We start from the raw sequence: 21,019 nt of genomic DNA, 5'->3' as shown, positions 1-21,019 counted from the left end.
CGCGCGCCAGGCCGGCCCCCTCCTTGGCGGCGCTCCGCGCTCGCAGCACATGGTCGGCGGCGGCGCGCCCCCGAGGCCGGCGGAGACCGGCTGCAGCCGGTATAGGATAAGAGATAGGCAGCGACGCGGGGCCGGGGCGCGGGCGGCGGCACGCACGGCCCGGGCGGAGGCGGCCGGGTGGGGGGCGGGGGGAGGGTGTGGCCCGGGTGGCGGCGGCGAGGGAGTGGGTGGGGGGCCAGGGTGCTCCCGGCTCACCGGCCGGCCAGAGCCAACTTGTGATAGACTCGGGTCCACGCCCTAAGGGGTTAATCCTTTTCTCATGTTACCGAGCGGCTTATAAGGAGGGGGAGGCCAAGCCTCCGCCTTATTGGGAGCCTTTTGGGGTTTATTCTCTTCCCTTCTAACTTGGTGAGTTGGTTTTATTATTTTACATGTTTAAAAGTTTGATTGTGGGGCATGGATTGTTTTTTAAAAATATATGTGTTGGGGCGGGGAGGCGGAGGAAACGACTTAACATTTTGGCATTTTGGAGAGATTTTTTTTCCGAAAAATATTCTGACAGTTGGGAATGTTCAGGGCCACCAGGATTACCCGCTCTTGCCAGTGTGGGCAGCTGAGAGTTGACTGTCCATGACCCTGCTATAGTTGGGGTCCGGGGAGATACCTGGCCTGGTCTTTGAGTGCCCCCACCCCGGGTGAGGGGCTCCAGGCTGTCGGGGGAGTCAGGGACGGCGGGCTCAGCCCGGCTGTGGATTTCCCGCATGAAGTTGCGTGCGCGTCGCTGGAGCGAAATGTCAGAGGTACCTTCCTTGCCCAGACTCGCGCGCGCACGCAGAGCGGCCACTGAGGCAGCGCGAGGAAAAGTGGGTCTCCCGGTCTCCATCCCCGACACACCATCCCGCGGCCGCCCGTGCCTACCCCGGGGGAGGGCAGGGATCTCCCCCTGGAGCGCGGGTCCCACACCTGGACGTTCCGAACTGTCAGCGGCTGACGGGCGGTCCCGCGCAACTTCCAAGGTTCTCTTGGGCTGCCAACCGCAGGAAAGCGCTGGTGTAGCTGAGCAGTGCTGGAGCCAGAGAGGATGGTTTTGCAGAGGAAATGGGTTATTTCTTTCTGGGTTGTTTTCATTCCCTTCACCCCCAGCAGACAGGTGAAGAAGTTTGTTAGGTAGCGGGTAAAAAGTCACCAAACACGGTCGGGCCAGTTTGGGGAATAAGCTCCCGGGAGGCAGCTGGGGGAGAGAGCATTTACAGCTCGGTCAACCTGGAAGCCCGGGTGGTTCCTATCTGGGATAGATTCTCCCCAGAACTTAAACTGTTTTTGCAAATCATAGTGAGATGGGTGTCTTGTGGGGTGGGGGCAGCCAATTTTTATGCTGAGATCTGTGATGTGTTTCCCCATGGCCCAAGCACTATTATGTGGCATTTGGGGGTCACCAGTGCATCCTGCAGATGAACACAGTAGAAACACCTCTTCGTGTAATTAAGGGAAGGCTGTCCAAGATAGAAACTGACAGTATGTAAATAAACAATGCAGCCAAGTGGAAAAACTCCTATCTTAATGAGTACGGTAACCCTGAGTTTTCCTCCTGTGGTTTCCAAAACAGGACTTTCCTCAGTGGAACTCCTGAGGAGGACACTTAAATTAGGGGCTCCGGTTTCAACATCATGGTCTTGCAAAATGGGCGAATTGGTTGTATGCAATGATTCAACGCTGCTGAGGCAGCCCTCCAGGTTAGGTCTGGGGCTTTTTTCAGATAGAGAATTCAAACCAGCTTCATCCAGATACAGATGGGTTTGGACAACCAGGGCCTGAGACGCTTGGTCAAAAGCTCTTCTCCAGGCTGGTCTTTAAAAACACTGGAGGGTCCCCATGCATTTGCTCAAGCTCTGCCTACATGCACGGCAGCCGTCCTGCTTCCATCTAAAGAGCCTGCATTTTGAACTCTTCTCTGAACTGACCCTCAACTAGCACTCAGAAGGTCTATAATCCAATATGATGCCCTTAGGTCAAATCTTTTCTCAGCCAATTAAATCACAGTGAAGATCCCAAGTAGATCAGATTTCCAAGCCTTAGCAGAATACTCATTTATATATTTGTATTTTCATTCTTGAATTTTTATTTATTTATTTACTTACTTACTTACTTATTTTGGTACCTGGAATTGAACCCAAGGAGGGCTTAACCACTGAATCACAACCTCAGTCATTTTTTATTTTTTATTTTGAGATAGGATCTCGCTAAGTTGATTAGGGTGGAACTAAGTTGATGAGGCTGGCTTTAAACTTTTCAATCCTCCTCCCTCAGCCTCTCAAGTCCCTGGGATCACAGGTATGTGCCCCATGCCCAACCTTTTTATTTATTGGTATTAGAGATTGAACCCAAGGGCACTTAACCACAGCCCTATTCCAGCCCATTTTTTTATTATTATTTTTAAAACATTTGAGACAGGATCTCCCTAAATTGCTTAGGGCCTCTCTAAGCTGCTGAGGCTGGCTTTGAACTTGCAATTCTCCTGCCTCAATTCTCCTGAGCAGTTGAGATTACAGGAATGCTCCGCCACACCCAGCATCAATACCCATTGACTTAAGGGGACACCTTTCCCCCCCTACTTTTCTTTCTTTTTCTTTCTCTTTTTGAGACGAGGTCTTGCTAAGTTACCGAGGCTGACCCAGAATTTACAATCCTCCTGCCTCAGCCTTCAGAGGTGCTGGGATTATGGGAGAGTGCCACCACCCCGGCTCTTCAAGGAGATGCGTAGATGGCCAACTACCAGGAAATATTCCAAACTGCTTAGTACATTTCGTTATTCTGATTCCTTCAGAAGAACATTTGGGGTGCAGGAAAGTTAGCTTCTGGGAACCCGCACTGTAGAATTTACTGCTAGAAAATGCCAGAGACTTGCCTAGTCTGCTTTTACAGATGATGAAATTTAGGGATGAAGTGATTTCGGCCAATTAAAGATTAACAGATATTCAACTACTTCCTGAAGGCTTGAAAAAAGATCAACCCCTGGGCCTTGCCTTCAAAGGACTTGGGAAGGATGGAGGGTAAGCTGGGGTCAGAGGCTATCAGAACTGCCTTTTCTTAGGACAGGAAGAGATCTGAGATCAAAATCTAGTTCAGTTTCTTCCTTTACCTGTTGGGGATACTGAAAATCAAGAAGTGGCCCACTCAGCTTGCCTTGCCACTTATATCCATAGGAAGCCACCTAGAATTCCTTCCCGTGGGGTAAACCACAAAACCAGACAGGGGACTTTCATATTCTAGAATTCACAGAGGCTTCCAAGTAACTGAGCTCAAAATTTAGGCCTCGGTTCTTCGTTGGCAGAGGCAGAGACAACTTGTAAAGCCAGCTGAAATGAATGGAAGAAAGAGAAGGAGATGAGTCTACGAGTCTATGCTATAATCGGGCACTTTTTCATACGTGACTCAGTTTTATAAGGAGGCACTGCATTTTGTTTAGTAAATGTTTAGTGAGCACCTATTATATACCAAATGATGTGTGGGGCACTGGAATTAGAAAGAGCAAGCTGATTACCTTGCAGGTGCCTCCTGTGTGCAAAATGCAGGCATTATCACCTAGTAAGTTTTCAAAACCAGGTGATTCTGTTATTAGGTGATGCTGTGGTCTTACCTTCAAAGCTAGACATAATAGGACATAGGATGCTTTCAGATGGTAAAGCCATAAACTTTTGGAGTAGGAGTAGGTTCAGGGTGCCTTCTTATCTTTATAATGATCCCAGTAATAAGAAAGGAAACCTGTGTCCTCCAAGAACCCAAGAATGTAGGTGAAACTTATATTTGATTGTGGAGTTTGGTTTGGTCGAGTAGTGGGAACTGAGCCCAGGGATGCTTTTATCACTGAGCCGCATCCCCAGTCCTTGTTATTTTTTTGGTTTTAGAGACAGGGTCCAGCTAAATCACTGTGAACTTGCAATCCTCCCGCCTCAGCCTACTGAGTCGCTGGGATCACAGGTGTGCACCACCACAAACAGCTTGAAGGTTATATTTGAATCTAGCCTCAAAAGAGTAGCACAAACGTAAGGCAAGAGTTTAAAAAAATAATAATAATAAAGGAACTGAATCCTGAAGGTAACAGAAGTCAAAAGTTCAGTGTCTGCTAAGCAGCTATCATAGATCAGATATAACCAGTGCCCACTGATGTTTGCAATAACCATCTAGCATTTGCTCTTCCCTCTTAGCTCAGTTTGTGCTTGGGCCATGCACCAGGTTTGGCCTGAGAAATCAGTTGGTTACTAGAACTTAGTTGCTAAATGCAAAAGTTTCAACTGTTTTTTTTTTTTTTTCTAGTTGTTGATAGACCTTTATTTTATTTATTCATGTGTGGAGCTGAGAACCGAACCCAGTGCCTCACACATACCAGGCAAGAGCACTACCACTGAGCCCCAGCCCCAGCTTCAACTTTTAAAGCTCAAAAATGCTGCTTTGTAAGATAGCAGAATCCCTGGGGAGGTCAGGAGATTTGATTCTGGACCATTTTGATCAAATCCTTTCACTTCTCCAGGGCTTGGTTCTCTGAATTTTCAAAATGAGTTAGACAGTACAAAGATGAGCTCCAAATTCCCTTTAGCTTCAACATGCTGTAATTTTTTTGCACGTGTAGTGGAGTACTGGGGATTGAACCCAGGGGTGCTTAACCACTAAGCCATATCTCCAGTCCTTTTCATTTTTTATTTTGAGAAAGGGTCTTGCTATATTGCTTAGGGCATCACTGAGTTGCTGAGGCTGGCCTTGAACTTATGATCCTCCTGCCTCAGCCTCCCAAGTTGCTGGGATCATAGGTGTTCACCAGTATGCCCAGTTCCCAGTGTTTTTGTTCAAATTGATCCTGAGCCCTCCATTAAAACTGTAAGACACGGGGTGCAGTGGCCCACAACTGTAATTCCAGCAACTTGGAAGGCTGAGGCAGGAGGATTGCAAGTTCAAGGTTAGCCTCAGCAACCTAGCAAGGCCCTGTCTCAGAATTAAAAGGGCTGGAGATGTGGCTCAGTAATGGAGTATCCCTGGGTTCAATCCCTATTACCAAAAGAAAAGAAAAAAAAAATTAGAATCTGGAACCCAACCATGCCAACATGACCTTGGATTTTGTAGCCACATGGTCCTGACAAGGAAACGTGCTGAACTCTAGAAAGATGTGGCTGAATGGTTTTTAACTAGAGAGCATTTCATTCTCAAGGTTTCGTGTCATTATCAATAAATATTTTAGTCCATGGAGGCAGAAACCATCTGTCCGTCTTTTCACTGTGGCGTTCTCACAGTGAAAACAAAAGACTTTGGCACCTAATAATAGGTACTTGGTTGTTAAAATCAAAGCTGCGTAGGTCGGGCGCAGGGTAGCAGAGAGCGGAGCACTGGATTTTGTGAGCTGACGATTTAATGGAGGAAGTAAGATCAATACCTAAAAGTAAGTGATAGCCCCATCCCTCCAAGACACCTGTCCTGTGAAGAAGAGCGCCCCTCGAGGTGGCTGGTCAGAGGAAGCCTTAGGGGGAGAGGAGGCTGGATGGCCACAGGATGGGTGGCTGCAGACCCCAGGGCCACCAGGAGCCCGTTTTAACCCTGGCAGGTGAGTCTTGGAACCAGAAGAAACTCAGCTCCCAAGACAGGTTGGGATCCAATGGCGAGGGATATTGACCAGCCACCTAATGAGTGGGTCTCATCCTCCAGCAAAAGGAAAGCCATTGGAAAAACAGCAGGAAAAAAAAATGGCCCGATGATGCAATATTTCCAAAGGTCCATCGCGCACCAGACAGACACGGGGAGCCAGTTTAGAGGCTATTAAAGGAGCCGTGGGCTTCACAGGGGAAAGTTCAAACCTGCGGCCCTGTGCATGGGACCAACGCCAAGGTCTTGCCTGCCGCAGGCCTCCCACCGCCCTCCCCTTCCCCAGCACGCCCTCCCCAGGGCTGGTGTCACTCCTCTGCCCCAGCAGCCTCCTCTGGAAAGGCTAGCCAGGGCGGGCTGTTGTGAAAGCCCTTTGCTGGAGGGCTCCGGCCCACTTAGGTCAGTTGCTTCCTGTGTGGGAGACGGAGCTGTGACGCTAGCTGTCAGCCTGCATCTGGAGCACTCTCACCGCCAGGCCACCTTTCCATTTGCCCTCAGGCATGACACAGTGTGCCCACACGGGCCTTTGCTGCCGAGAGCACAGGCTTCTTGAAGCATCTTACGCCCTATTTCACACGTCCCAAGTATTTTAACAGTACCAGAGTGCAAAGAGTGGGCACTGGGTCCTTGCCAAGGACCAGGCTGCTGAGCGAATGGAGATGTGAAGGTCGGTCGGGTTTTTCGTGTTTTTCGTGCAGATGACTGATTTCTGCAGTCCTGGCGACTGAGCCCAGGGGCGCTCTACCCTGAGCCACGTCCCCAGTCCCCCATTTTGTAATATTTTATTTTGAAATAGGATCTTGCTAACTTGCTGAGGCTGACCTCGAACTTGAAGTCCTCCTGACTCAGACTCCTGGGTAGCTGGGATGACAGGTGTGCGCCCCTGCGCCCCAGCTTGCTGTTTCAGATTTGTGAAGTCAAGATTATTAGATCTTATGACCAGGAATCGCAAGCCTACTGCACAGCCGAGCTTATATCCTGTTAATTTTTCAGTTGCCTGCATTACCGGGAAGACCTTTCCTGTTCATAGCTCTATAATTAATTGAAAAGAATTCTCAAACTTGAGGTTGGTGGCCGTTAAGAACTCTTACAACCCTGGGTTCTTTATTATTATAGATCTCATTAATTTTTAGTTGAGCTAAAAAATATACATATATAAAATATATAACATGTATAAAATATATCATTGCTTGAAAGTAAACGTAACTTCAAAGACTTTGCAGAATTCACGTGCTAGAGTCCACTCAAGAAGACTCAGGTTAAATCTACCTCGTCCCACAATGAACAGTGTCACCTCTTTCTTTGTGGTGTTACGGCTCAGGTCTGCTCGACCAGTGTTTGTTGCAGTTTGAATGGAAAGGCATAGGGAGGTCAGGGGTAGCTGGTGCCCAGACAGGACATTGCCCAGATAGGTTAATTAGTCACTGCATTCTCGAGGACTTGTCATGTGCTCTGAAACTGAGTAGCTAATACACCAAGTAGTGATCACCTTTAAGGAAAGAACGCAGAACAAACTGTCAGAAGACAGGATTTCCATGGTTTGGCCCATAGGTAGGTTCTGACCACACAGGTACAGCTACATGGGAGCCCAAATCAGAATCCGAAGGTTGCTTAGTGAGTGCAAAATGGGAGCAAGAAGACTTGGATGATCCCAATGGCCTGTGGCATCCAGCAGGACACATACAGTGTCTCGAGCCATTGTCTTGTGGAAGGTGCCAGATGAACTGTCAGTGTTGCCCCTTCGGCTTCCCTGCTTGAAGGTTCACTTCTGAGTTTTTTTGATTTTGCAGTACTAGGGATTGAACCCAGGGTGCTCTAGGTTCAATCCTCAGCCTTTTAATTTGAAATTTCAATCCTCAGCCTTTTTATTGAGGCAGTATCCTCAGCCCTTTTATTTTGAGACAGTCTCACCGAGTTGCCCAGGCTGGCCTCAAATTTGCAATCCTCCTGCCTCAGCCACCTCAAGTGGGCAAGTTATAGATGTACACCACTATGCCTAGCTTCTAGGCTTAATTTCTAATCAGCATTCTTTAGGGCCAGTTCAGCCTGTCTTTGCCTCACTTGTCTTTAAGGTTAGCATTAGTACTGGGGCCATTCTGTGCCTCTCAGTGTTCTGCTTTACTAGGCACAGTGCTGCACACCTGTCATCCCAACAACTCAGGAGCCATCACAACTCAGGAGGCAGGAGGATCACAATTTGGAGTCCAGCCTCAGCAAATTAGCGAGACCCTGTCTCAGTAAAAAAAAAAAAAAAAAAAAAACACCTGGGAATGTAGTTCAGTGGTAAAGTGCCCCTGGGTTCAGTCCCGGGTACCAAAACATTTATGTTCTGTTCTGATGTCCTTGTTTTTCCAGTCTAACTGTCACAGGGACATCTTATTTCCAAGTTGTTTGTGATTCCCATGTATAATTCAAAGATAGGTGGGCAGACAAATAGATATAAAATTGTCTAAAGATGATACAAACTGCATAATTTAAATATCCAACAACCTCAGAAGTGTGGTGTCTCTTATCATTTGCTCAAGATCAGCCCTCCTGCTATTGCTGATCTAAATTTTTTTTTTTTTAATTTCAGGTTAAGAATGACCCAGATGAAATCAAAGCTTTGTTCCAGAGCCAATGTGTACACTCAAGTGCCTGACGGAGGATGGGGCTGGGCGGTAGCTGTTTCTTTTTTCTTCGTGGAAGTCTTTTCCTATGGCATCATCAAGACCTTCGGTGTCTTCTTTAATGACTTAATGAACAGTTTTGATGAATCCAACAGCACCATCTCATGGATAGTGTCAATATGTGTCTTCGTCTTAACGTTTACAGGTCAGTATGTCTTTCGGCCCAGCCATGATGTAAGCACCCGCCCCTTTCAATCTGCCTGACTATGTGATGGGAGCAGGTGTGTTTGTGATGACTGTCGTCGAGATCCCCTGGGCCCTTTCTGGTTTCAATTAAGTAATAGTTTTCAGAGGGTCGGGATTGGCAAGAAACAAAAGGCATTGGCAAGAAACAAGAGGCTCAAAATGATGGCAGGGATTTCATCATTAGCTCTGTTCAATATTAATTTGCATTTGAAGAAAGCCTTCCTCATAGCTTAAGGATTCAGGAGTGCCCTTGAGGATAGCAGCGAAACCAGTTCTATGAAGATATGCATAGTCACTGTCTAAGAAGAGGCATCCCAAATACCTGACATTCAAAGCCCTGGTCTCATGGAAAACATGCTTTGAAAACAGGCCAGAAACATACATGTGGCTACGTGCAGAAGAGAGGTGGGGGAGGGGTAAAAAGGTATACAGTGGGCCCTCCCTATGCAGGGGTTCCTCTCCCACAGATTCAACCAATTGCAGATTGAAAATGGTGTTTTGCAACCTGCAGCACCACGGCCTTAGGCCTGCCGTGGTGGTGCCTGCTGTAAGCCTGCCCTGACTTCTATTCCCTAGCAGATACAGTATAACAACTATTTGTGTGTTACCTACATTGTATCCGGTAACATAAGTAATCCAGAGGTGATTTCAAGTAAGGAGAATATATGCCTAGGTAAATATCTTGCCATTTTTATGTAAGGGACTGGAGTATCCCTGGATCTTGGTGTCCTGGGGGTGGGGACGGGTCCTAAAATCATCCCCTATGGCTACCGAGGAACCACTGTAAGATTGCAGTGTCCTAAAGAACACTGAATTCCAAATGCCTGACTCCCTAAAGGGCCTTGTATAGTAGTCCCAGATCCAACAGCATAAAATAAATGGGGTTTTAGGATCATCGTTAACAGACTGCTTTTCACCGGGTCCTGCGTGGCCTCCTTGAACTTACCTGCTAGGGCTGCTGCGCTCCTCTGTCCATCAGAGGCAATGCTGAGGCTTTCCTGAGAGCACAGAGCCGCAGGGTAGGGCTCCTGTCGGAGAGCCAGCCAGGCCAGCCTTACGCACGACTTCACCCTGATGTCCTTTCATTCAACCATTATGATCACTGAAGTTAAGCCTTTTAACTGTTTTACCCATATAGTGTCTTAAAAGGCTGCCTTGTGGGTTTTTACCATCTGGAGAGAGCAGGAATCTCTCTTGCTGGTCTTCATACCGTCTCTTATTTATAAGTTTGATTAACTAGATCCTACTTTCATTTTTATTTTTATTATAATATTATCATTGCCATGACTAGGGGTTGAGTCCAGGGCCTTGTGCATGCGAGACAAGCACTCTGCCAACTAAGCTACGTCCCCAGCTCATTTTAATTATTAAGACTTCCTTTCCAAACTGTGGAATGCTCACTTACTGAGGAAGTGAACCAAAATTTTACATTTTGATAATTAAAGAAAATGAAAACATAAATGCTTAAATCTGAGCTCTTTAATAGGCAAAGCTAACAATGCAGTCAACTCCAGTTAATATGACGATACCAGAAAGTCATTCCAAACATTATTCCAGCTGTTAAGACTTTGAGACAACATACCGGCTCAAAATGATGGCAGGGATTTCATCAATGGCTCTGTTCAATATTAATTTGCATGTTAACACCTAACGATAGATACACAGGACTAAGCCCAACGAAACCGAGTCCCTTTTTCCCACCCTTCTGTTCGGCACATTCCTCTTTGACCAGGCTCTCGAACGTTCACCTGTCTCACCGTACTCAAGGCAATATTAAGTCACATGGAACCAGGAAACTCATCTGCTAAACTGAAGGGTCCCAGGGGAGAAAGCCTATAGAGCTGAGCACATGGGTCCATCAGCCACCCTGGAGTCACCTGCCCCATTGCTGGCCCTTTCCAGCTGTGCCCTGAGTAGAGGGGGGAATGATCCAAGCAATCATAGGAAAAGCAGGTGTCTGCTTTTTGTTTTGTTTTGTTATAGTAGAGCTACAAGCCAAGCCCCTTTTATTTACTTTATTTTGAGACCCTGCTGGCCTCAAACTTGTGTTCCTCCTGCCTCAGTTACAAAGTTTTGCTGAGACCAAGGCATGTGTCACCTTAACCAGCGAGGGGAAACCACAGTTTTTATAATACAATAACATAAATGCAGATTTAATTTTGGAGATGCTCATGGTAGGCCAGATCTAAAAATATAGATATAAATTTTAAATATCTAAAAATAGAGATATAATCTAAAAAGATAGATATATAAATTTTATCCTGTTATTCTGTGCTGAGGATCAAACACAGGGCCCCATGCATGCAAGGCAGGCTCTCTGCCCCAGGGTACACCCCCAATCTCTCGGCCGTTTACTTTTTTTGGCACTGGGGGTTGAATCCAGGGGCACTCTACCACTGAGCTATATCCCCAACCCTATTTACTTATTACTTATTTGTTTATTTGTTTGTTTGTTTATTGAGACAGTGTCTTAGTTGCCCGGGCTGTCCTCCAATGTGCGATCCTTCTGCCTCAGCCTCCTGAGTAACTGGGATCACAGGTGTGCACGCCCACGCCCGGCTATACCTTGGATTTCTCTTTAAAGAGCCCAGAGAATTTTGTTTCATTTGAACAAATTCTAAAATAATTTTTGAACTGACCTCAGTCGCCACCACATGAAATGTAGTGTGTGTTTCACATCCTCGCTCCCTGTTCAAAACTGGGGGGCCGGGGGAGGAATCTACCTGGAGCCGACACTCCAGCCTCCAGGAATAAACGGGTCATTTGGGGTCATTCTGATGTTGTTGTCCCTTTCCTACAGCTCCCCTGTCCACCATCCTGAGCAACCGCTTTGGACACCGGCTGGTAGTGATGGTGGGAGGGCTGCTGGTCAGCACCGGGATGGTGGCCGCCTCCTTCTCCCAGAAGGTTTACCACATGTACATCACCATCGGGCTCATCTCGGGTGAGTGTCCCCCGGCTAACAGTTGGGATCAGGGGTCTTGAAGTTTCCCGCCCCCGTGTCGACTGCAGGGGCCGGGAAGCTGATTTTCAAGTGCCCCAGAGGTTTTGTTTCTTCTTCTTTTAATATTTACCAGTGATGAAGATCAGCTGCTCTTTTGCTCTAGTGTGCAACCAAGATGTCATTTCACAACCCAAGACTTCCAGAAGGAGTGCAGACCTTGCTCCTGACTGATCTGAGGTGGCTAGCTAAATCTGCACACTTCCGTGGTTTCATGCTTACCCCTGCCAAAAGACATATTTATTTCCCAATATAAATCCTAGTTTTTATTGCTCCTAACTTCCCCAAACAACTATGAACAGCTTTATTAATTTATTAATAACCTTATTAATTTTCCAGTGCTGGAGATCACACTCAGAGCCTTGTGCATGCCACGGAGCTGCATCGACAGCCCTCTATATTGTCTGAGATAGGATCTCACTGACTTGCCCAGGCTGACCTCAAATTTGGCAACTTTCCTGCCTCACCCTCCCAAGTACTTAGGATTACAGAATGTGCCAATGCCCAATGCACCCAGCTTCTCTCAACTTTTAATAAACCCACTTTTCTTTGCTATGATACCTTTCTCCAGGATGAATTACGGGGCTCGCAGAACACTTCTTATTCTAAAAGCCTACACACAGAAACCCTCAATCTTTTCTTCCTTCCCACCCTCCCCAACCCCCCTACCTCCCCCCCAGTACTGGGGATTGAACCGAGGGGCACTGTACCACTGAGTTACATCCCCAGCCCTTTTTACTTTGAGACAGTTGCTGAGGCTGGCCTCGACATGTGATCTCCTGCCTCAGCCTCCCAAGGTGCCGGTTTATAGGCGTGCACCATCACACCCTCTGTCTCTGGACACACCCTTCAGGGTCCGTCAGTGCGTGGCTCTCACGGCTCCTTCTCTCCCTCACAGGTCTGGGCTACTGCTTTAGCTTTCTGCCCACCGTCACCATTCTGTCACAATACTTTGACAAAAGACGCTCAGTAGTCACCGCTGTCGCTTCTACAGGAGAATGTTTCGCCGTGTTTGCTTTTGCTCCAGGTAGGTGACCATGGCAGCTGTCTTGTGGAAGGGGGAAGCCACTCTGAATATCAGGTCAGAGAGAATCTATGTCAGTAGGAAGCTCGCATTCCACGATAAGGCTTTTTCTTGAAATATGCAAAATCATTCCAAAATAATTTCATGATTTGTATTTTTTATTTCTGTTACTTTTCAAATGTGGATTTAAGTCATGCTAGTGAAGTCCGTTTTATGTGTATATAGATAATCTCACAGCAAAAATATTACCCTTTGTTACTCTAATTCAATGTCCACATGTGAATTACAAGAAAACTTAAGTAGTAGGCAGGTAACTGTGGAGCCCAGGATTCGTCCTTTCCCAGTTCATGACGATCCTGCCTTCGGACTGCACTTGACGGGTAGGAGACACAGGCAGGAGCCTTTAGGAGTGACATGTCCTAATGCTGGAGCTTCCAGATGGTTCTAAGAGTTGACTGCTTGTGTGCTCTCACAGGTCCAGAGAGCGAGAGGCACGTAAACTAGGGGGACCGAGGTGGGGGGCCACAGCAGTATTGGTTTTCCACTTTGCTGTCGGTTTAGAAATTTTCCAAATAAAATGTTGAGGGGAGAAACCATCAGTGGACTGTGAGTGTCTGAGGGTGGAGACAGTCCTGCTCAGCCTTGTGTCCTGGTACTGGGCACGTCCCTGGCCCTTTGTGGGCGCTCAAGAAATGGTGCACGGAGAAAGGGGAATTGGACCAGTTATTGCCAGATGGGGACAGAGCTCAAAGCTCGATGCTCCGTGGCAAGTCTAAGCCTTCCCTGTTAATGGGAGGAACATAGGTCGGAGACAAAGGCCACATCCCGGCCCTTTTTATTGTTTGATTTTGAGACAGGGTCTCACTGAGTTGTTTAGGACCTCACTGAGTTGCTGAGGCTGGCTTCAAGCTTGCCATCCTCCTGCCTCAGCCTCCTGCAGATTACAGGCGTGCATCACCACACCCAATTTATTTTTTATTTAATCCATTACTCCCAAGGATTGAATGAGTGGATGTGCAAGGATACAGCTCCGTGATTGGTGAATTCTGTTTGTAAGAGGCCAGAGAATAAATTGTTTAGGCTTTGTGGATTATACAGTCTCTGCCACAACTCCTAGAATGTGTTTTGACATATCATCCATACATGGAGTGTAACTTCCCGTTCTTGTGGTTGTACATGATGGGGAGCCACACTGGTTGTGTGTTCACATTCAAACATAGAAAGTTATGTCCAGTTCATTCTGTCTTTCCCATTCCCATCCCCCATCCTTTCTCCCATTCTGTCCTCCCTCTCTTCCCCCCCTCCCCGTTCTCCCCTGTCCACTCCTGGTGAACCTCCACTCCACTGCCCCCAGTGTAAGTCACCATTCACATATCAGGGGGAACATTCAGCCTTTGTTTTTTTGAGGGGGATTCGCTTATTTCATTTAGCAAGATATTATCCAGTTCCATCCATTTACTGGCAAATGCCATAATTGCATTCTTCTTTATGGCTGAGTAAGATTCCATTGTGTATATGTACTACATTTTCTTTATCCATTCAACCATTGAAGAACTCCTAGGTTGTTCCCATAGCTTAGCTATTGTGAATTGAGTTGCTATAAACATTGATGTGACTGATTTTAAGTCCTTTGGGTATATGCCATAGAGTGGGATCACTGGGTCAAATAGTAGCTCCATTCCAAGTTTTCTGGGGACTCTTCATACTGCTTTCCAGAGTGTTACCCCAATTTGCAGTCCCACCGGCAGTGTATGAGTGAACCTTTTCCTCACATCCTGTCAACATTGTTACTTGTATTCTTGATAACTGCCATTCTGACTGAAATCTCAGTGTAGTTTCAATTTGCATTTCTCTACTGCTAGTGACGTTGTCATATATTTGTTGACCATTCATCATATTTCTTGAAGTGTCTGTTCATTTCCTTTGCCCATGTGTTGATTGAGTTATCTGTTTGGTTGAAATTTTTTGAGGTTTTTTTTTTTAATTATTTTTTAGTTGTGGTCGGACAAAATACCTTTATTTTATTTATTTTTATGTGGTGCTGAGATCAAACCCAGGGCCCTGCACATGCTAGGCAAGTGCTCTACCCCTGAGCCACAACCCCAGCCCCTTGAGTTCTTTATATAACCTGGAGATTAATGTTATGCCTGAGGTGCAGGTGGCAAAGATTTTTCTCCCATTCTGTAGGCTCTCTCTTCCTATTCTTGATTGTTTCTTTTGCTGTGAAGAAGCTTTTAGTTTGATACAATTCTATTTATTGATTCTTGATTTTACTTCTTAAACTTTAGGAAGAATTTGGTTCCTGAGCCGACACGACAAGAGATTTGGTCCCACTTTTTCTTCTAATAGGCCGAGGGTCTGTGGTCCAATGCCTAGGTCCTTGATCTACGTTGTGTTGAGTTTTGTGCCGAGAGATGTGGGCCTAATTTAATTTTATTACATATGGATTTCCAATTTTCCCAGCACCATTTGTTGAAGAGGTTGTCTTCTCCAATATGTGTTTAAGGCACCTTTGCCTAGTATAGGATAACTGTATTCAGGTGGGTTTCTCTCTGTGTCGTCTGTTCTGTTCCATTGGTCTTCATGTCTGTTTTGGTGCCAATACCATGCTGAATGGATGTTTATACATAAGTTACTCTAGCTCTGTAGTACAATTTAAGGTCTGGTCTCATGATGCCTCCTATTTCACTTTTCTCACTGAGGATTGCTTTAGCTATTCGGGGCCTCTTGTTTTTCCAAATGAATTTCATGACTGCTTTTTCTATTTCTATGAAGAACATCATTTTGGAATTTTAATAAGAATTGCATTAAAATCTGTATAATACTTTTGGTAATGTGGCCATTTTGACAATATTTATTCTGCCTCTCCAAGAACAAGGGAGATCTTTCCATCTTCTAAGGTCTTCTTCAATTTCCTTCTTCAGTGTTCTGTAGTTTTCATTGTAGAGGTCTTTCACCTCTTTTGTTAGATTTAGTCCCAAGTATTTTACTTTCTTTGAGGCCTTCGTGAATGGGATAGTTTTCCTAACTTCTCTTTCAGTTAATTCATCACTGTTATATAGGAATGCAGTTGATTTATGGATGTTAATTTTGTATCCTGCTACTTTGCAGAATTCATTTATGATTTCTAGAAGTTTTCTGGTGGAGTTTTTGGGTCTTCTAAATATAGAATCATGTCGTCAGCAAATAGGGGTAGTTTGAATTCTTTTCCTATTTGTACCCTGCTAATTTCTTTCTTCTAATTGCTCAGGCTAGAGTTTCTAGGACTATGTTGAATAGAAGTGGTGAAAGAGGCAATCCCTGTCTTGTTCCAGTTTTTAGAGGGAATGCTTTCAATTTCTCTCCGTAGAATGATGTTGGCCTTGGGTTTAGCATATATAGCATTTACACTGGTGAGGTGTGTTCCTACTATCCCTAGTTTTTCTAGTGTTTTGAACATGAATGGATGTTGTATTTTGTCAAATGCTTTTTCTGCATCTGTTGAAATAATCATGTGATTCCTTAAGTCTACTGATGTGATGAATTACATTTATTGATTTCTGTATGTGAACCAACCTTGCATCCCTGGGATGAACCCCACTTGACCATGGTGCACTATCTTTTTAATGTTTTTTATATGCGATTTGTATTTTATTAAGAATTTTGCATCTATGTTCATCAGGGATATTGGTCTGAATTTTTCTTTCCTTGATGTCTTTGTCTGGTTTCTTATTGATTCAGGGTGATACCACTTTCACAGAATGAGTTTGGAAGGTTTCCTTCTTTTTCTCATTCATGGAATAATTTGAGGGTTAGGGTTTGCGTTCATTCTTCTTTGAAGGTCTGGAAGAACTCCGCTGAGAATCCGTCTGGTCCTGGGCTTTTCTTTCTTGGTAGGCTTTTGATGGTGTCTTCAGTTTCATCAATTGAAATTCATCTGTTGAAATTTTCTATGTCCTCCTGATTCAATTTGGGTCATGTGTCTCTAGAAATTTGTCAGTATCATCAAGATTTTTTATAAATTTTCAAAATAGGTTCTGATTATTTGTATTTCAGTAGTATCCCCTGTGATATTTCCTTTTCATCACAAATTTTAGTAATTTAAGTTTTCTTTTTCTTTGTTAGCTTGGCTAAAGGACTATCCATTTTATTGATTTTTTTTTTCCAAAGAACAAACTTTTTGTTTTGTTGGGGTTTGTTTTATTGTTTCCTTTGTTTCAATTTCATTGATTTCAGCTCTGATTTTAATTACTTCCCATCTTCTGCTTTTGGTGTTGATTTGTTCTTCTTTTTTTAGGGCTTTGAGATGTAATGTTAGGTTATTTGTTTGCTGACTTTCTATTGTTTTAATGAATGCAGCGAGTTTTCCTCTTAGCACTGCCTCTTAGACTGTCCTAGAGATTTTGATGTTATGTCGCTATTCTCATTTACCCCTAAGTATTTTTTTTAATTTCATTCCTGATTTCTACTCTCTTTTTTTGGTCATTCAATCGAGTATTATTTAGTCTCTGGGTGTTAGCAGAGCTTCTATTTTTTATTTTATCATTGATTTCTAATTTCCTTACATTATGACCAGATAGGACAGGGTGCCAGGTATTAGCTCTATTTTGGGGGGAGGAGGGTCCTTATTTCACTTCTCGCATCTCCCTAGAAAACGGCACCTTCCAAAGATCATCTGGAGCCTGGGCTGAACATTTTTATACGTAAGAATTATGATGCACATTCTCCTTATTGATTCATTAAACCAAAACCTAGTCCGTATCGGTGATCTCCTGGGTCTGGAGCCCCTCACTGACTTCGGGTTTTCTCTCCTTTCTTCGCTGCTGCCTCTGAAGCCATCACGGCTCTCAAGGAGCACATCGGCTGGAGACACAGCCTCCTGTTCGTGGGCCTCCTGCAGCTGAATATCATCGTCTGCGGGGCACTGCTGAGACCCATCATCATCAGAAGGCCAGTGTCACCGAAAACAGTCACCCACGAAAGCCGGAAAGAAGTGCAATATATGCTTGAAAACGAGAAAACCAGAACCTCAATAGACTCCATTGACTCAGGAGTAGAACTAACTACCTCACCCAAAAATGTGCCTAGTCACACGAACCCAGAACTGGAACCCAGGACTGACCTGCAGCAGACCCTGGTGAAGGCTGGCTCCAAGCCAGGGGACCAGAAAGCCCCGCTGTTAGACTTCTCGATTTTGAAAGAGAAGAGTTTTATCTGTTACGCGTTATTCGGTCTCTTTGCCACCCTGGGGTTCTTCGCCCCTTCCCTGTACATCATTCCTTTGGGCATCAGCCTGGGCATTGACCCAGATCGTGCGGCGTTTTTATTATCGACAATGGCGATTGCTGAAGTTTTTGGTCGGATCGGAGCAGGGTTTGCCCTCAACCGAGAGCCCATCCGCAAGATCTACATCGAGCTCATCTGCGTCATCCTGCTGACCATGTCCCTGTTCGCCTTCACCTTTGCTACTGAATTCTGGGGCCTCATGTCCTGTAGCATATTTTTTGGGTTCATGGTTGGAACTATAGGGGGGACCCACATTCCGATGCTCGCCGAAGATGACGTGGTGGGGATTGAGAAGATCTCTTCTGCCGCCGGCGTCTATGTCTTCATCCAGAGCATCGCAGGGCTGGCAGGTCCACCCCTGGCAGGTAACTTACACCCAGGGCACACACCCTGGTCTACCTCCCCCTGGTTGGTCGTGAGCTTCCTGTTCAAATCGTAACTTTAAAATCTGCTTCCACTGGGACACTTTTGTTGAAGGTTGGAGCTGCCAGGGTCTGGGAACTGAGCACATTGCAACACTCTGCACACACCTGAGCGATCAGGGCGGGGTATCCCTGCAGGAGGTTACACGTCCAGTTCATATCTTAGATCTGATGTGATGTGTCCTTAAAATTGTCGTGATTAGAAATCTTGCCCTGTTGAAAGGTACGAAAGGGAACGCCAGTAAAAACAACGCAGCTCTTTCCGACATTATCACTTTCTCAAAGAGACACGCACGTACCTGTCCCCACGATTTAGACTCTCTACTGGGACAGACAGAGCCCATGACGAACAGCTTAGCAATTTGTATTTTCAGGTGCGAAGTGTGCCGTGGGTTCCATTTATTTTTTCCCCTCCAATCCAGCATTAGAAAAAAAACCAAAAGAATAGTGTGTGCACGAGCAGATAATCTAACAACAGATCCCATCATTACGTGCAGCTACAATGCACCAATCAATGATTGGGGTGGGGGAGAGGAAGGGAAGCACTGAGAAGTTTCTAGCGTGTCTGGGCGTCTGGGTGGAGGTGCACGGCGTCACAGTGCCGCTCTCTCTTGCAGGTCTGATGGTGGACCAGAGCAAGATCTACAGCAGGGCCTTCTACTCCTGTGCAGCAGGCATGTCCGTGGCTGCAGTGTGCCTCGCCCTGGTGAGACCATGCAAAAGGGGACTGTGCCAGCGTGGGCACTCGGAAGAAGCGCAGGCTGAGCCGCAACGGGGGAAGGCATTACAAGACATACCCGAGGACTTTCTGGAAATGGATCTTGGGAAAAACGAGCAAAGAACTCAAGTGAAAGTAGAGCCAGTGTAACAGGTTTTCCTGTAACAGCAGCGGCCATGTTGGCTGGGAAGGGGGTGCTGCAAGGACCACAGGGAGGTAGGGGAGCCGACACCCCCCTTCAGACCTGCATTTTAAAGGGAATGTGTATGCAAACAGCACTACCAACATTTTTTTCTTTTTGCCCTAAGTTTTCCTTTTTGCTTATTTTTTTAAGCCAAAACAAAAATAACCAAACTCTCTTCTGTGTATAAATCTGGCTGTATTCAGTAGCAATACAAACTCATAGAAGAACTCTGGTTCTGATCCAGTATTAAAAGAATGACAATGAATTGTCCGAGTGGTTGGAAGAGCATTGACATGTGATAAACCACTATCTTCTAAAATGACTTCTAGCCCAGGTCATTGAAATGAAATTGCCTATCCCTGCCCCCACCCAGAAAAAAAAAAATCTTGAATCATTTAAAAGATTTCTGATTTTTCAGAAAGACAAGTAAATTGTTTTTAAAAAGAAGCTGAAAAATACTGAGGTGTCCATTAACAAATTATGGCCTCTGGCTTTCCAAATACTGCCTGGAAATGAAATATAGTTTAAGACCAAACATCTGATTAATAAGCAGAAAATTTAAAATATATAACTTGAATGTCATAAATGTGAAGACGACCACTTCTTTTTATGGCCAGTCCATCACCAAAAGTATTTCAATACAGAAGATATGGAATTGCATTCAAAAATGTATTTCCTGTTGCTTTTAATTATTCAGAAATATGTGATTATAATGTCTTTAATTTAAACCACTATTTATTATTAAGTTATTCTAGGATGATTAATCAAAAGAAATAAAACAGAATCCGAGACATCAACAGCATTTTTACCTCCTTCCCGCAATCCTTTAAATGCCTCAATAAGTACTTCTTGTCTTATAAAGTTACTCTCATACAAGGCCAAATTGCAATGATCCTTCAATTTGATTAAAGGTAGCGTGTGCTATGTAAAGGGGGGAAATAATGGAGAGCAAATCGCCTTAGCTTTTAAAAGATGATTTCTTTGATCACCTAAGAATACTTGAGGATCTTCTTTGATCAAAATTATAGTTCACTGAATCGTTGAAGCATTTCTGATTTTGTCAAACCTTTACTGTTGAAGCATTTCTGTATTTCATGGGGGAGTAGCAGAGACATTTATGTTACCATCACAAGTTACAAGGTAGGACTCTCGTCTGACCTAGAACTCGATTGTGGCCATTATTGTTTTGGCGTCACACTACATGTATAGTCTTTCTCATTTTAGCAGTTTTCATCAAGAGGATAAGAGGTGTGGCCTGTTTCCTCACCTGTTTTACTGAACCTCACCCTCCAGGTGGTGATCAGTGCTTGCTGCTCCATCTTTATTCATCTTACTATTAATTTATGACAACTCAGGGGGAAAAAAATATAACAAGCCTAGTTTGGTTCCAGGTACACACAAGCTTGAATATTTCTGTGCACTGAGATGAAAGTGACATAGTTCATCACCACCGACTACATTTTGTACAGCATTTTATCAGCCATAGAAATAGGACAATCGGTAAAACTTTGGGGGAGGGCAAGGGAGGAAATGACAAAGCGTCTGTCCAAAACAGACACACCTAAAACAAGGTGGATGTAGCACATGTCTGTCTCGGCTCAGGAAGACTCTGAGCCTGGGGCAGGTTTGTAGACCTACACGACTTCAGCACTTTACAACATATTTTGTACTATGAATGTTCAACACAATTTAATATTTATAACTGATTTTTGAGGATCTGCTCTGTGTCCATTCTGTTAACTGCATGAGAAAAAAAATATGTATGCCAATTTCAGTATGTCAATTATCAAGATTTTAAATGTTTGGAAGAAAATAAAAAGATTGCTGATTTGTTCTGTATTAGTGACATTCTGGTACTTCTAGATTTGCAATAAATTTATGGCTTTTTATTTAAAGAGACTGATTTTCTTCTGTGGTAAAGT

At 44.8% G+C, this 21,019-nt stretch overlaps 2 protein-coding genes across 5 annotated transcripts in view; one reads left to right on the top strand and one right to left on the bottom strand.

Moving 5' to 3' along the window:
* Window positions 1-20,967, top strand: Slc16a6 (solute carrier family 16 member 6). Of its 2 annotated transcripts, none has more exons than XM_026406641.2 (6): window positions 1-99; window positions 8,204-8,442; window positions 11,284-11,427; window positions 12,383-12,511; window positions 17,323-18,138; window positions 18,813-20,967. In XM_026406641.2, the coding sequence occupies exons 1-6, from the start codon at window positions 50-52 to the stop codon at window positions 19,061-19,063; spliced, it is 1,629 nt and encodes a 542-aa protein (XP_026262426.2). In that variant the 5' UTR covers window positions 1-49; the 3' UTR covers window positions 19,064-20,967. The 2 variants fall into 2 exon arrangements, with proteins under 2 accessions (XP_026262426.2, XP_026262428.2); XM_026406643.2 differs by lacking the exon at window positions 1-99 and adding an exon at window positions 245-408.
* Window positions 1-21,019, bottom strand: part of Arsg (arylsulfatase G) — a 117,832-nt gene that overhangs the window by 89,919 nt on the left and 6,894 nt on the right. The window lies entirely within an intron of this gene.

This window comes from Urocitellus parryii, chromosome 7, assembly GCF_045843805.1.
Source record: "Urocitellus parryii isolate mUroPar1 chromosome 7, mUroPar1.hap1, whole genome shotgun sequence".
NCBI classification, from domain to species: Eukaryota; Metazoa; Chordata; class Mammalia; order Rodentia; family Sciuridae; genus Urocitellus; species Urocitellus parryii.
Note: the sequence above shows the minus strand (reverse complement) of the source record. Positions and strands in the feature narration are given on the sequence as shown.

Coding starts and splice junctions, on each gene's coding strand:
- Slc16a6 (XM_026406641.2), top strand. CDS start 50: ATGGTCGGCGGCGGCGCGCCCCCGAGGCCGGCGGAGACCGGCTGCAGC. Junction 12,512..17,322: donor CGTGTTTGCTTTTGCTCCAG/GTAGGTGACCAT, acceptor CTGCCTCTGAAG/CCATCACGGCTCTCAAGGAG. Junction 18,139..18,812: donor GGCAGGTCCACCCCTGGCAG/GTAACTTACACC, acceptor TCTCTCTTGCAG/GTCTGATGGTGGACCAGAGC.